Raw genomic sequence first — 16477 nt, 5'->3', positions numbered from 1 at the left:
CCTCACAATACTTCTTCCCTAAAGTTTTCTCCCCCCGCCCCACCCGTTTAACCGCCGGCTTCTTGGCCAATACCGTATTGGGTATGTATTGGGTATGCGCCCAATACCGTATTGGGTATGCGCCATGGTATAGGAAGCACGCACGCAAGCAAGGTCATCAACATTGACATCAAGAAGAGCCTCATGACCTTTGAACAGGCAGGCAGCCATCAGTGTTAGCGAGAATCGAGCCATGCTGAAGATCCCGACGCCCAAGGGCGATGAGTCCACGCTCATCATCGACGTCAACCCTCTGCACAGGGTCCCCCTCGTGTTCTTCAACATGCTGATCTTCGCACTTACTTTCATGGTCGCCTTCGTCTGTGTGAGTGATCAGCTGGCTCTCTCTAAACAGTACGACGAACCCGTCATTGCAATCCTTATACCCCTTTTTAAAGGAACATCTTGCTTGAGCTATACTAATAATTTTTGAGGAAGCAAAAGCAGACATAACGAAGAAAGGAGACATAGAAAAAGAAGACATGCAAAATAAGAACGAGAAGGCTTATCCTTCTCTCGTATGTATCCTTTTGTGCCCCAAAATAATGTTTCGCAGACCGCAACAGTTTGACCAAGAAGTCCTTTGGGGACTTTTGCTATTTGTTTAGGTATTTCCCCTGCTGTTGGTTGTTGGTGGAAGGCGATCGAACACCGTAGAGGGTATCTAGAGTGAGCAAGGAAGAAATTAAAAACAGAGGGGAGAAAAGTAAATGCGCAGATGAGAAGGAGATAGGAACGCGCCGGATTTGTTTGCGATGCCGATGATGTCACGCACATTGGAGGAAGAGAAAGGTGATGAGATGTTATCGGGGATGAGGGCGAGCGTCGTCCGCATTCTTTTCGCTTGATGAACGCAGCTATGTAACCGGAAAATAGTCGCTGAATATGATGGTTATCTTGCATGGGGGTGCTGCTGGAATTTTGAAAGCGGAGGCTGCTTTGCAAACCCACCCCCGCGATTTTTTTGAGCGTGCCTGATGGGTGCTGCTGCTAAGTTGCCGAACACCTCATACATTATATATATATATATATATATATATATATATATATATATATATATATATATATATATATAATATTGTAAAGGCGTTTATTAGACACTAGCAGTTTGGGCCGTCCGTTGTTTGAAGGTCTAATCTCTCAGCACGAGCTTCGTTTCTCGAGGAAAGCGCAGGAGGGATCGACCCATCATATACATACATCACTTCCGGTGCGTGCACTTTGCCGAAGCTTAGTCTTCGAGATTGGTTTCTGTTACTGCGGAGTTTTCGCTGGGGCCTGGATTTGCACTCCGCCTACTCAATTCGGTTGCCTGCATTTAAATGAAAAGGTTAAGATCTCCGTCCTGCGGGTAGCAGATTTTTACTAAATACACGAACTTTTTAACAACAATAGTTCAAAATCTCAAATTGGAAAAAAAAGCAAGCTGTAGACTCAAGCTTATAACTGGGTAACTCAGCAACGAAAAGTACCACGATTCTCCAAACTGTACCTAATAACACATCTAAAGCGTACACATGTGATGTATTATACACCGCCGAAGTATAAATAATATATTTGTCCGTATCACTTTTCCAAAGCTACCGTAACCCTTGTAACATTTTCCCGTAACGTGTAAGTTCATATAACACCTCTATCCGCGTCAAATAGCCTAGAAAATGCAGCTTACAGAATGGCGTTTTGGTGCAGAGTTACGGACCTGGTGCTTCTATTTTTTTTATTACTTATCTGTTTTTGGTAGTTCTCATGAAAAGGACGGAGTCGTAAGTTTAAGTTCTGCTTCACTGTAGTTAGTGCCTTAGCTAGCATTTTATAATTAGCAGCAATTATTGTTTTCTATAATGTAGCCTACTAGTTTATTGTAACCGTTTTGTAATTGTTCATAACCCCTCTCCTCTGCAATGCCTCTGACCTTCAGGGCCTTCCAAATAAAGAAAAAATAAAAACAGTCGGTAATACTTAGCTTTCTCTCTTAAATGAGATAAATGGCAATCTAACTTAAATGTAACTAAATTCTTGAGTTTTACGTTACAAAACAACGATTCAATTAAGGCGCGCCGTAGTGGATTAATTGTGACGACCCCAGGATTGCTTAACGTGCAGCAATTTCTAAGCAAAGTAGCTTTTCAAAATTTGCTCCCCGCTTTAGTACAATGCGCCAGGCATAGCCGGAGTCGACCCAGCTACTTATCTGGTGAGTTATCTGGTGAGAGCATTTCTGCTTTTCTCGTGTAACTAAAACTTCGTTATAACGAAGACATATCTGACACGAAGAGAGCTATGTTATATCCGATATTCGTTATCTGCATATATGCGTAAATTTGTTACACGCTAACATCCGTGAGAAGCATTTCAGATGTACTTTGTTATATCCCATTGTTTTTCACATCCTTGTTCTTTATATTTAGGTCTGACTGTATATTTGTATAGGAAAATCGGAGTTAGCGCCAAGCTAACACTTCCTCTATAATCGAAATGTCGGCGTTTACTTTCGACTTCGTTAGCGACAGCTCATCACACTGGCGTGGCTCGCAGGTCGTGAGCATGGTGGAGCGCTCCGACGAGATCTCTTTTCGCAACCGGTCACTGCTGGTCAGCTTCATGGTCAACTTGGAGGTGACGGCGTTCATCATATCGAGCATTCTGGTCGTCGTCAGCTTCCTGGGCTTCGTCGGGGCGCTGCGCGAGAACGTCTGCTTCCTGCGCTGGTACCTGAGGGGCATCACATTGCTCGACTATGCGTGCTTTATCCTCGGCCTAGCAAGCCTCGCCCTACCATACGTCAGCACCAGCGTGAGTGCGCGCTTCTTTTATGGCGGCAGTCATTATGCAGACACTACGCTGCGCCGTCTACGCCGTCGGGGTGCTATCACGGCCTCGCATGGAAGGTTAGAAAGAGACGCGAGAGACGCGCAGTGCGTTTAGCCCATGGAGGAAGGAAAGCGTAGGAGAGGCCCCGGCCAGCACGGACGTGTTGCAGAAGGTGTGACGGAAGTCACGTGTATTTCGCGAAGGAGCACTGGAACTGGTACCCCAAACGTCAACGTTGCCCTAGCAACGGCGCTCCTGAAGCTTTCGCTGCTGCTCTCGGCCTCTGAAAAGTGAGAGAAGATTTCTTCCGCCCGTGTCTTTTTCGCAGCACATTTTGTTCGCGAGAAAAGCTGACTTAGGAGTGTGGTGCGTAAGCTTGAACGTTGTAGTTTCGATCTGCGAGTGTGAGCGTCAGCCAGCAACAGATACACTCAAGCAATCACGACGTAGGTATTCGTCGTCTTCTTCAACGTGCCACGAAAAAAAAAAAAAACACACAGGAGCGTGTCTGCTTCACTAAAATTGCTACAGGCTTTCTAGTGACGCGCGTTGGCAGCACACACTTCCGGCGGCTCGTAACAAGGCAAGTTCAAAACTCGCGCTTATCTGTTCCAGCGAGCTGGGGCGCGATCTTGTACGCGTTCCAAAATGGAACGGAGGCGTTCCGTTCCATCGAGCCGCACACGATTGGTCAATTTCAACTGCGACGTTCAAATTGACCAATCGTGTGCGGCTCGATGGAACGGAACGCCTCCGTTCCATTTTGGAACGCGTACAAGATCGCGCCCCTGATTGCAGCGGAAAGGGAGTTGGCACACCAACATGGCGTCCAACGTGACGTGAAGGCCTCTCCTATTTTCTGTCCTTCCTCCATGGTTTAGCCGCAAAATCTAGAAAGCCAAGAAAGCCACTCTCCGCTCAAAAAGCCCTGCAGTGAAGCCAGCGTAGTGTTCGCGGCTTTCCGCTACTGGCATGTGTCCTCAAGCACTGGCGTTCCTGCAGGGCAGCCGCGTGTGTAACATCGTGGGGCATTCAGTGGTCTGAGGAAAACGCGCAATAAACTTGCAGCTACGACCTCCGACACTTTTCCTCCGCGGTATCATCTCGTGCACCATCGTAGGGCGACGACTTCAGCGCCGCTGGCGGCGCTGCTCACCCGTCCAGCGTTGTGAGACGCCCGGTACTTACCAGGGCTGTTTCTACTGCACAGCAGCAGCTGCCTCGCGTGCTACGTCGCGCCACTTTGCCGCCCCCCCAGGATATTGTCCAGTAACCCCCGAAGAGCTTCGGCGGAACGTTAAACCTTGCTATCGGTATGGACGATTTCGACCATACCGATTTTCGTGATAACGGAAACTCTGACACTTCAACGGCGTTTATTCTTTAGCGAATTTTCCTTTGCCTACCTTAGCAAATTCACTATAGAGGTACGTTTGTGTTTCAAGTCACTTTCTGTTGCCTTCAGACAAGAATGTCTATTGAGATACAATTGAATATCATGCATTATTTCTCTAAGGGTTGGCGTGTCCGCTGTCTCAGCGAGCAAACTGGGCCAAACTCGTAGATAACGTTATCAAAACTGGACTGATCCGGGAGACGGTTCAGTAGAATGTAGTGCATTTACGGGTCGGTCCTGTCACCAGTGCATGACATTTGCCTTCGCGAGGAATACAATGCGGTTGTAAACGTGGGCCGCTCCTGCAGGCAATTACATGTTGGGGAAAATCCTGGGGATGCTATCGCCTTGTAGTCGCTCAGGTGTAGCAAGAGAAGCTCTTTACATGTTTCACTGGGATTGGCGTCGGTTTCTGGCTGAGTGGACGTAGGTATAAGTATCTCACGTGCACTGCTGACGCAACGGAGAGGGAAAGCATTCACAACAGATGTCACTATATCGTGGATGAGTTTCGAGAGCAAGCTGTTGCGTTGTGGCGTTGTTTTATACGTCAGAAATGGTGTTCGGATAGTTTAACATTACCTTAGCGAATATTTAACATCTCGATTCGGAGGCGCGATTGATCATATCCTCGCAAGGGGCGCAGACGCGTTAAACACTAAGCGCTTCGTTTCGTACTAACAGCCGTACATACAGCCGTACTTAATAAAAGTACATACAGCCGTGCTTTCAGTTAATTAAAACGTTCTGCGTGTCTCGGCATTTTTTTTTATCTTGACAAAGTGTGCTAGCCGAGCCTCGCGTGAACTTGGTGAACTTGGTGGTCAATTATACGTGACTGCAAATTAACCACACGAATAATTTAATCACTTGAGACAAAGCTTCAATTACTTGAGGATCTCCTATCTAAACAGATAGAAACGGCGAAATCATTCTGCTTAACATCCACTCTACCCAACTTGATTAGGTTTGTGGCCCTAAAGAAAGATAACATATATATAGATTGCCACCAACAATTTCTTTATTGGGTGATCAATTATTCCCCCAAAAATGTTGAACATTGCAAAAAAACAGCTCAAACATAAATATTTAAGTACGCAATAAAAAATTACGCAACTCTGTAAACAGCACCTATTGACACGTCTAAAGCGAACAACGTTTATTTTATACACCGCTTTGGAAGATGCCACTAACTTGTGAATTGAACTTTTGCGAAACTTTCGTAAATGCTCTAGCATTTTCATTTAAGTTGTGCACTCGTACATCAACTTGGTCCCCTTTAGATTCTCTGCGAAATGCCATTGACAGAAGCGCAACATCTATTCCTTGGTGCACATTTTGTAAACATTGTTGTATATTTTTACTTTACCCATTTGCGGCGATTTGAGTAAAACTATGAGGCTCCGAATGAAAAATTGCTTGCTACATTTGTTCAAATTCAGATATCTCTCCTACGACATACTTCCTTCCAATCACTTCAGCAGTTGTCTCATGAGGATATTTTGACGTTTCGAGTGTATTAGAATAAGGAAATCAGCGAAGGGCGGTCTATATGAAGTGGAGGGGCCCAGTTGCAAAGAACGGAGGGGCAGAGTTTTCCATAATTTTTGGCGCGTGTCACTAAACTGAAAGACGAAAAGTCGCTAAATTTCCGCTGAAGTTTGCCTCAACGTCGCTAAAACTGTCGCTATATCTGTTAAGTGAGTTTTACACAACGTAAGCGTTTCGCAAGACTACAACAAAAGCTAACATAGCGTAAATCCTTTACCAAAGTTTCTCACGTTTGTCTAGTGTCCGTGCAGATGAGGAAAAAGTAACAGCTTCGCCCGACAGGCAAAATATTGATTACGAGAGCAAATTATTAGACCGCTATGTCGGTTTATCCGCTACATTAACTGTTGTAAGCATTCACTTACTAATTAAATTGACAGGCATGTGTGACGCGCTCGCAGGCAAGCATTACCACATATGATTCGATCACCGCGGATAGACACTCGGTGTCAGAACGCTGGCGTGAGGAAGCATGCAGCAGCAGCGAGCGAATTGACCTTCACGATGCCTCTCGCTTCAACGCAAACTGGGCGGCAAGAACACAGTGCACAGGAAGTCATCAGCATTCGGCGCGCCTATACTCTCTATCCAGGTATCCACTGCAGATTGTTTTCAAGATAAAACCCGCGCGGCCGGGCTCAGCCGCGCCATAGGCAGCCACCGGCGGAGTAAACCCTACCCCTTTCCGCGGCCTTGCGCGTGCTAGAAGACGTGCACTTCCTCCCGCCTCCCTCCTTCGCGCGCGCGAGGTCGACCCACCATGCTTTTCGCATTAGCCTTGCACGATTTCTCTCGCACCCACAGGACACTGCGCGCAGTCGAGCGGTTATCGCACTTAGACTTCATACGGACCATCACGGTGACGGCGACGCCGACGCCAACGCTAACGACGACGTTGGATATGCACCTGGAATGTCCATATAATGAAAAAAGTCACAGTTTCGCCCTAAAGGCGAAGGATCGATTGCGATAGCAAATTAGTAGACAGTCATCAGAATTAAAGATAGTAGTTTTGTCGGTTGTATAAACTTGTAAACATTGGCTTACTAAGTTAACAAGCATTGTGTCAACGCGCACAGGCAAACATGAACACGTCACACTCTATGACCGCGGACGCTCACTTTCAGAACGCTGGCGTGTGGAAGCGCGGCGGCAGCAGCGAGCGAAGTGACCTTCGTGCTGTCTATCGCTTCAACGCAAACTAAGCGGCGAGAACACGGCACACGCAAAGCTACGAGCTGTCGGCGCACCTAGATTCCCAAAGCAGATCGCTCTCATGACAAAGCCCACGTGACCGCGCGCCTAAAGCAACGTTGCTAGAACTAGGTTCAGTTTACAAACTGCGCCGCGTTGCGCGGAACCGCCACCAATTCTGCTCCCACTGGCGCTGCAGTCGCACCCGGATCCCGCGCTGCGCAGTCACCTCGAGTAGTCCTCCGTGTACTCTCGTAGGAGCTGTGCTTGTGCCGGTTAACCTCCCGCATTCTTTTGTCTGGTGCCACGTTTTGCTGGCGCTCCGTAGCTGATGTGTTTGTGCGAATACATTGATCTGCTAATTTGATTATGTGTTGCTTGTGCATCTAAGCCGACCAAGTCATGCCGACGTGTTGTGTACCCGGCTGTACGAGCGGGTACCGGAACGACACAAGCTCGTCGGTCCGACATATCTTCTCCGCTCCTAGCGACGAGAAACTACGCTTAGCGTGGAACAGGGCCATATACCCCGCTCCGACAAAGACCGCAACGAAGCACAGAGTATGCTCCTCGCACGTTTACGACCAGGACATTCTCAAGACGTACGTGCACGTGATCAGTGGAGAACTGTCGAAATCCCGAGGGGTAAGTGGAGTCTCGGCGACGGTGCGCTTCCGAAAATCTTCCCGAACTTGCCCTCGTATCTAACAAAGCCTGCGGACAAGAGGCGCAAATGAAAGCGAGAAAGCAATGGGGACACTAACCATGGAACAGCATACCCGCAACCGGAAGAAGCTTCTTGCAGCACAATTCCTGCTGATGCTGTGGAAGACAATATGCCTGAGCCGTGCGCGCCATCGTTTAGTGAAATGGAACGTGTAGAACTGCCACCATCATGGCTGAGAATCACCGTGGAGAACAGCACCGGTAAATTTGCGGCATTTTTCACATTGAAGTTTGAAAATAAGGCACTGCAAATCGAGGAATGCGTTGTTGTGGGTTGTGACAGTGTGGCACCCGCAAGTTACTCCAGTGAGTACCGGCCAGTACTTGAGATTTGTGGAGTGTGAACTTGAGATTACTGAAAAGTGGGTGAACAACCAGCGCATTTATGCTTTATTTTGTGGCAGTAGTAGACAGAAGTGAATGCATCTGAATAAGCTGATGAATGAAAGCCCTATTGCTTTGTTACTTTCTAATCCATGCTGAAATCGCTAGTTTGGGCAGTGGCCACGATTTGCCCGCCGTGATAGCATGAAGCGGCATTTACATTGAAATGGGCGGGTGCTCGCGAGCACGGAAGACACTGTCGTTCGTTGCGACGCGCGTATGGGTTTCCACATGAATCGTTTATATAGTAATACAGATGCAGAATGTTTTGTTCAAATGAAGCTAGTTATAACCCTACGGCAATTGCAAAAAAAGCAGGGCATGCAGGAAAGTAGCGAACAAGGTTACCAAAAGGTAGCGAAACGACGCACGCGATGTGTAACGCCAGACGCGTTGCCGGCAGCTCCGGACTGCAAAGCATGCCGCGCTCACATGTTTTGAAGCAAACACAGAAGTAGCGCCAGTGGCTAAGATATGTTTCAGCGATGCATTTAAACGTTTCCACACGGTTAAACGTAAATAAGCGCGCACATTGAGCGCCCGAATACGGCCTTGCGAGCCAAGCAGCCGCGAGGCTGGATCTCGATGGAACGCTCCCGCCACCTGTCGGCCAAACTGAAAACGGAGACACGGACGAAGCACGGCGCCGCTGGAGAGTTTGTCAACTGAACCTAGTTCTGGTAACGTTGGCCTAAAGTACAACGCCTCTCCTCCCTCCCCCATGGAACTTAACGCGCGATGCAATACGGCGCGCTTTCTTACCGATTTCCTTCCTTGAGCGCGCGAGATTGAGCCGCGACCGCCGGCTCCCCACCAAAGCATTCACTCGCACATACAGGATACGTCGCGCGGTAATGGTGTTATCATGTTATCAGCCTTGAACTTTATGCGGAACATCATGGCGACGTCGACACCGACGCGACACCGACGCCGAGAGCAAAAATGCGCTTAAAGCAGGGTGTCGGAACGAAATGATTTTCGTTCTGGATTTAGTTTCGTTCCACTGAAAAAAGTTGTGGTCCAGGTGTGCTCCGGAAAAAAAAAAAGAAAACGACCCTTAACTCTTCATAACGGTTTTGGTTCGCATGCGAAATTTTTCGAAGCAAGGTAACGATAAAAACATACGTGAAATAATAATAAGTGAATTATTACCTCCGAGATCATGCTCAGTGCCTTGACCAGCACCGCCTTGATAACACAAGGCCTGTGCAGTCCGATCCATGACGCCACGCTGGCTGGCCCAACTGCCACAGAATCTAACGGGGACGCTCCCCAATAAGCAACGGTGGTTTTCACGCCACCTGTTTCGTCATGCCAGGCTTTACAATTGAAATTTTGGGCATAGTGGCATGACGTCATAAAGCAGCGTGCACAGGCCTTGTGCCGTCTAAGTGGCGTTGCCTTTACTCTAGGCTCTGAGCATGATCCAGGAAGCAGCATGTTATCGAGGGTACTCGCGGAAATGCGGGTCCGCTGTTCCAATAAAACGAACTTCAACAAACATAAACAAATTATAAAACTTCGGTTACAAAGCGTAGAAAACGAAACGATAAGCTCTTAAGCGTGCAAGCTCTGGGTTTTGCTACGATGCCGATCTGCTAGTGCACCGAACGGCAGGCTTAGATTAGTGGAGCGCTCGACCGGCTATCGCTCGCACTATACCTGTCTGCGGACCGCTGAGGTGCGCCCTAATACTGACGTTGCATGACGTCGGGTGTTTGAAGTTGCCGACTTTCCCCTGAAAGCGAAAACCGATAAAAAATATTTCCGTTTCACTCCGAAACAAGATAATAAATAATGTTTCGGTTACGTTTTCGTTCTGGTCAAAAATGCAGTTGTTTTTTTCGTTTTTCGTTTTTGTTATCGTTTCGTTCCGACACACTGGCTCGGAATGTCCATATAATTGCTCTCGCAATAATAAAAATTTTAAATTTACCAGCAGGGTGTCTAGGGCTCCGAATTTACTGCTTTTATTACATCGAACGAATGAACAAGCTGAAATTTAGCTTTTACCTTCAGATTGTAAGGTTTTAAACCCAGGACTTAGAAAAAAAATGGATACCCTTAGTTTATCGCCACGAAAATTAAGGCAGTTGGACCACATTATCCCTGTAAATTTCGTGTTCTCAGCCCATGTGAAATGAGAACACAATTATTTAACAAGCGCGTGGTCCTTATATTGTGGCAACTCCTTGATCTTTATGTAAGTCGAGTACTACATGCACGCCTTTCTACAGTCGACGTGTCTCATTATGAACCTGCTGCATTCGAAATCTCACCATACACTTTGTTGTGATTAGTTTTGGTAAATGAAGTTTCTGCGATGGTTGCGAACGTCCACCGATCGAACGTACAGTGATATTGCAGAACGAAACAGTTTCCCAATTATGCACCTAGACACGCTTTCGAAAGACACGCTTTCATGCTACATGAGTGCTTCTGTCTAATGAAAAGTTTAGAAAGGCTTCATGTTCACGATTACATCGCTGAAAAAACTTTACACGAGCAGGTAAGTAGAATAGGCTTGAAAGTTGGAACAGTAGGTCTGTGACTTTTCTGGCACTACTATGGCGCTGACGTGGTCGCTCATGTTTACATCTCCCGTAGCCCGGTATTCAGCCAACGGCAATGCATTTAGGGACAAGCTATAGCTGCTTAATCTAGGGAACTCGCACTGTCTGCCCAACTGAAACATGTCGGCGTTTAGAATTTTACACGACGCACAGCCCCATTCTGGGGAAATTGCGAACTTTAAGAAGAGGGCCGCTGACATGTTCTTCTGCCCTCTGACCTTTTCCGCAGAGCGCCAAGAGCTTGTTCAGCATCGACATGATCGTCAGCTACCGCGATAACCCAGACTATGCGCGGCTCGTCGATACTGCCCAGGTGAGAAGTTCCACTTTCATTTTGTTTACGTCACAATGAGGTGGGCAGGCACGAGCTGTAAAGGGAACCTAGCTGTACCAACCCTCGGGCTTTATTGGTGAAAAAACAGAGTCAACGGATAGCATATGCTCCTGTGAATTAACATCTCAGCCAAAATTTGCAGTCGTGTGCGACGCGTGGAGCTCACAAGCGGACCGCGAAGTCACTTTTTTCTCAAGCGCTCTCTTTTCAATAGAAGCCTGCTCATCTATCGTTTCTGGCTCATTTATTTCGTAATATAGCAGGGGCCACATTCACAAAGCTTTTCTTTCGTAAGTGCTCTTTCCCATTAGCCCGACGCCTTAGGTAATTTTATGCTTGCATCCGGATTGGCTGAAATTATTTCTTACGAACAATTCTATGGTAAGAAGGTTTCGTGAATTCGGGCCCAGATTCCCATTCGCGGCTGCTATTGGCCAATAGCTGACCTAATTGAAGAAGGGTGTTTGGATCAGTGCGCTTCTTCCTACTGTTACTGTGCGTATTTATTGACGTAGTTTATTATACAGGCTGAAGTTAGCAAAAATCTGCTATGGAATTTCGATAAAGAATTACGTCCTTCTGGAAGAAGCCGACTACCGTCTCCTCACGCTCGACCGCGGCCTCCCGCGTAAGAATTAAGCTTTGGCCACCCTGCTTATTGGTGTCGTAGCCGTCAGGTCTCGCTGATTTTGACTAGCTTGCTTTTAACACAGAACCAGCCTCGAACCACACGAAACTTAAGGTAAGACCACACACACGCTTGCCAGCGCGTGTTCACTTCTCACCGCTCCTGGTTAAACGCCTTGGCAGATTTCGCTTCCTACTGAGCTATTGAAAGCGCTTCAAAATGCGCAATTTGGATGTGACTGCTATCCGGGGGCATGCAGCGCAAAACACCAGGTAGCACGGTCAGACTGGAGCATATGAGAGTGAGCGGCGCACGCAAGCCATGTCATACACAAAGCAAACGCTGCACATGCGCACCACAGTTGCATGAAGCTGCGGTGTGCTACGTAGCGTAAGTACGGCGACCGCCGCGGGGTACCGCCACCATTCGGCTGGCTGAGTGCATGGCGGCTCGCTGATAACTACCGCTCTTGATGCGTCTTAAGCGGCAGAATCAGAATCTGTGACATCTGCGTGAACATACGAAATCAAATTTGAACAGTGCGCCACGGTGACGCTCAGTAGGTGTACCGTTATTAAAGTCACTATATAACAAAAGTACCGCCATCCTTTGATAAACGCCGCTTCTCTCTCTCCCGTATCTCCGATTGGAGGATGATAGCGCGCGCTTTTCACTTCTTTATATTTTCCTTTTTTCCGCCTCAGAGCCATGTTGAAAGTCCTCTGCGCAGCCGCAGTCGCCGGCGGCGGCGGCGGCGGCGGCGCGCGCCCGGCCTGAAAGCTTCAACGTGGACTTTCTAGGTGCGCCACCGTCGAATTGGCTTTCGCAAGCAAAAAGTAAAGAAAAAAGCAAGCGCTTTAGGAAAGGAGGCGGCGGAGGAAAGAGTAGATGGCGGTACTTTTCTTATATAGGGACTTTAAGCGTTATGGGAACGCCCCGCTACAACATAGCCTGCGCAGTGCAAGGCGTTGAAGCAGCGGAAGCACTGCGAAAGGGATTTTTGATTGCCCATAAGTGCGCTTGAAGAGAACAAACTTCATTTGAAAGCGCCTGTGCCCTCTCATTTTATTGCGAAGCATTCTTGTTGTGTGTAGCCCGGTTTTTCGTGCCATCGGCCTAAAAACCTGAACTAAAAATTTGGTCTCCGATCCTAGAGGCTGTGTCATCTAAAAATGACGGGAGGGGGGGGGGGGGCGATCATGACGATTGTGGCGGAAGTACAGGTGAAACATTGTGCATTCACTTTTCGCTTGACGCATCTGCTCACGTCTTCCCGGAAAGGCGCGCCGGGGTTCCTCCCCAACTGGCTGTTGACGTTGACGCCAGCCCTGGGTCTAAGTGACAATTGACACAAGACACCCTGGGCGCATCTCGGCAACGTCAGGAACTCTCTGTAAAGAAATAAGGTCACTCCTTCCAGCTTCAGTGTGCCCTCAGAGGTGCCTGTAGAGTCCCGACGTCGCTATACAGGACCGTTTTCCGCCAGCGTGCCTCGCCTCAATTAAGAAGCTTCTCTTCTCACACCAGGCCGATTTGCGTGTGTGTTGTGTTCGTGTGTTTGTGTCTGCCTTTCGGTCGCGTGCCTCCCTCCGTCCCTCTGCCACACTCCCCCTTCTCGAAAAATAATGCTGGCTACGCCACTGATTTGCACACACGTTACAACGACGGTCGCATTTTCGCTCCAAGTGATTAACCCGATTCGTGAAGACCCTTCTTCTAACCAATGCTTTAAATGCGTCCCATCACTCTGCGCTATACTGGAGTTGTGTTGCCCAGTCTCCGGCTAACATCATCAATTTACATTTAGTTTCAGCACAACATACAATTAAAGCACAACACGAAGGGCGTTCATGAATTTCGTGTTATCGGTACTGTAAATTTACAACAAGGGTACAGGAAAAGATAGGATAGGAAAATATGGGATAGACGTACTTGATTTTAGGAGAGCCTTCCACAAGGTCAGTCATGTTGCTTAACCTACAAATTAACTCACTGTTGTCTTCCTTCAAATGTACTTACCTAGGCGGGAGGAAAACAATTTTTTTGGCCATAGACCGCTTACTATCGTGAATGGTTCGATATCATCATTTGTTCCCTTTACGTTCGGCGTACCACAGAGATCCGTGCTTGAATCTTCGATGTTTGATATTTTCATTAATGACTTATCAAAAGGAATTGCTTCAAACTTCCGGTTATATGCTTATATATGCTGGTTATATGGCTTCGTTGTTTACCACCCAGTCAAAACTGCAGCAGATATAGAAATTCTACGATCTGACCAAGACAAAATTGATGAGTTCTGTAGTACTTGGCATATAGCTCTAAACGCAGTCAAATTCAACTACTATATTCGTTTCTCGAGAAAAAAATTAGATTCACTCAGTTCTACATAATAAACAATGCCAGTTTACCGCAGGTAAAAGAAGCAAGTACCTTGGCGTATGTTTTACAGATAACCTGTCATGGCGTGAGCGCATCAACAGAACTACTAAATAAGCAAATCGAACTCTTACATTTTCCCCCACACTTTCCACGCAAGCCCTATAAGCGTGAAAAAGCTGCTCTAGCCGACCCACGTCCGTCCTATTCTCGAGTACGCGTGTGTATCAGCATGACCGATTCGCTTGAGCGCGTACACAATCGAGCAGCAAGATATATCGTCGGTGTCTACCGCCGCAAAAGTAGCGTCACCGCAATGAAGATTCCATTGAATTTGCAGTCTTAGCGCCATGGTAGGCGTTGACCTAGCCTGAAGTTGTTTTATAATATTTTGTTCATCGAAGTATTGGGATAGACAAAATGATCTACATGCTTCCACCATATTACATTTCGCGTCGCCGCGACCATGGAACAGAGGTTCGGGGGATAGCTGCTGGAAGTAGTCATTTGCTTTGAAATTTATTTTTTCCCAAGAACAATCTCCCAAGTCCATTAGGAAAGGTAGTTAGAGCACGAGCAGTGGTCCGCTTTCTCATTTGAAGGGACCGAATGCCAGACAGATTTATGATGCCGAGCTGGTGGGCGGTGTACGGCAGCTGCCTTCGTTCTAAAAACTGTCTTCCAGAAGCCTTGGACCTCAACTCAGACTGCTCGGCTCGCTCGTACGAATTGAAAACACCCACTTACTCTGTGCGCGCTCACACACCTCGACGAATGCAGGCGTCGTTCCAGTGCTGTGGCGTGACGACCGAGCACTTCCGCGACTGGGACCACAACATATACTTCAACTGCTCCAAGTCGAACCCGAGCACGGAGCGCTGCTCGGTGCCCGCCTCGTGCTGTCGACCACCAGAGGGCGAGAACCCGGACTTGGAGACGCGACTGAGGCGCCGCTTCTGCGGAAGTGGCGTGCTCGCTGGCACGGAGCAAGAAGCCTGGCAGAAGGTAACCACTGTCGAGGTTATTGCCACTGGTTCTTCAGAGAAACGAGAAACCACCCGCTGGCAGCGCTTGCAGCTCGAGTGCCAGTCGAGTGATAACCACGCAATGACATGTCAAAGTATGCTGGCAAGTGGGGCGAGTTGACAAACTTGAATCGTGATGAAGGCAGCGCAAGACATAATACTAAGCGGAGAACAACAACTGGACAAATTGTTGTTCTTGTTCTACGCTTCGTGCTAAGTATTTCGCGCTGCTTTATTCATGTCACATTGGCATGTTTCCTTTAACAATAGACAGCAGAGTACAATGACAATGTTAAGACAGCTCCTGACTACAGCTGTTCACAAGATGTGCAAGGGCAGCGTTTGAAGAGTAAGTAAAAAAAAAAAGAAAGATAACCGAGATTTCTTTGAGCATTTGATGTGTAACCTAGGTCGAGAGCAAGCTGTAAAGGACCACTGACACAAAATATTTTTGAGGCTGTTTTTTGTTCTGGTATGTAGCTGCCCACTCCGCAATCCCTGTCCGACTCAATTCCTCGAACGCGCAACAAACCACCAATTATAACGCCTTTCATTCTAGTGAATTCAAAAAGCTCGTCAAATTTCTTGAATGTTTATTTGCAGGTCAACTGTGCGCGTAAAAAAAAAAGGAAATGTGGTGGGGTCACGTGGTATCGCTGATGCGTTGGTCGCAGTAGTAGCTAAAGTTTCGCTGTGATCGCCTTGTCGAAAGCTTTATATAGACGACGGGATAATAGAGAAGAGATGGTGAAAAGGCCTAAGGGCGCTGTGCGTTGTAAGAGACGCGACAGATTAATCATCATTATCAGCATCATCATCAGCATCATCAGTCTATATTTATGTCCGCTGCAGCGACAGATTAGGGATGCGCAAAACGTTTTGAGGGCAACAGGGAACCCAGCTTATTATCCTGTGTGGAATGCGGAGAAGCGTAGGAAGAAAGCGGAAATAATGGTTTATGCGGCGCGCGTCCAGCTATCGGCTAGACATGGTCATGGTGCTGCTTGCGACCTTTACGGGCACCTGTGTCACTAGTTTGTGACCACAATAGCTCTAAATTTCGTGACGTACAGAGATAACGTGACCCGCCGTGGTTGCTTAGTGGCTATGGTGTTGGGCTGCTGAGCACGAGGTCGCGGGATCGCATCCCAGCCACGGCGGCCGCATTTCGATGGGGGCGAAATGCGAAAACGCCCGGGTACTTAGATTTAGGAGGCGTTAAAGAATCCCAGGTGGTACAAATTATTCCTGAGTCCCCTACTACGGCGTGCCTCATAATCAGATCGTAGTTTGGCACGTAAAGCCCCATAATTTTAGAGATAACCTGTAAGCAAACCATACCCCAGGAAGCGGTGCTCCATTTGGCGCGCATTTTAAAACGGTTCTTTTAATGGAGCATATATTTAGTGACTTTATGCGCCTCCAAGCAATTGTGGC

At 47.6% G+C, this 16477-nt stretch overlaps 1 protein-coding gene across 1 annotated transcript; it reads left to right on the top strand.

Moving 5' to 3' along the window:
* The first annotated feature begins 232 nt into the window (after window positions 1–232).
* LOC119456589 (tetraspanin-33-like) lies at window positions 233–15161 on the top strand. The gene is made up of 4 exons (XM_037718419.2): window positions 233–364; window positions 2575–2832; window positions 10904–10987; window positions 14796–15161. Exons 1-4 carry the CDS (start codon window positions 233–235, stop codon window positions 15159–15161), a joined length of 840 nt encoding a protein of 279 aa, XP_037574347.2.
* Window positions 15162–16477: the final 1316 nt, after the last annotated feature.

The sequence above is a fragment of the Dermacentor silvarum genome, chromosome 6 (genome assembly GCF_013339745.2).
Source record: "Dermacentor silvarum isolate Dsil-2018 chromosome 6, BIME_Dsil_1.4, whole genome shotgun sequence".
NCBI classification, from domain to species: Eukaryota; Metazoa; Arthropoda; class Arachnida; order Ixodida; family Ixodidae; genus Dermacentor; species Dermacentor silvarum.
This window is presented reverse-complemented; position numbering and strand designations above follow the sequence as displayed.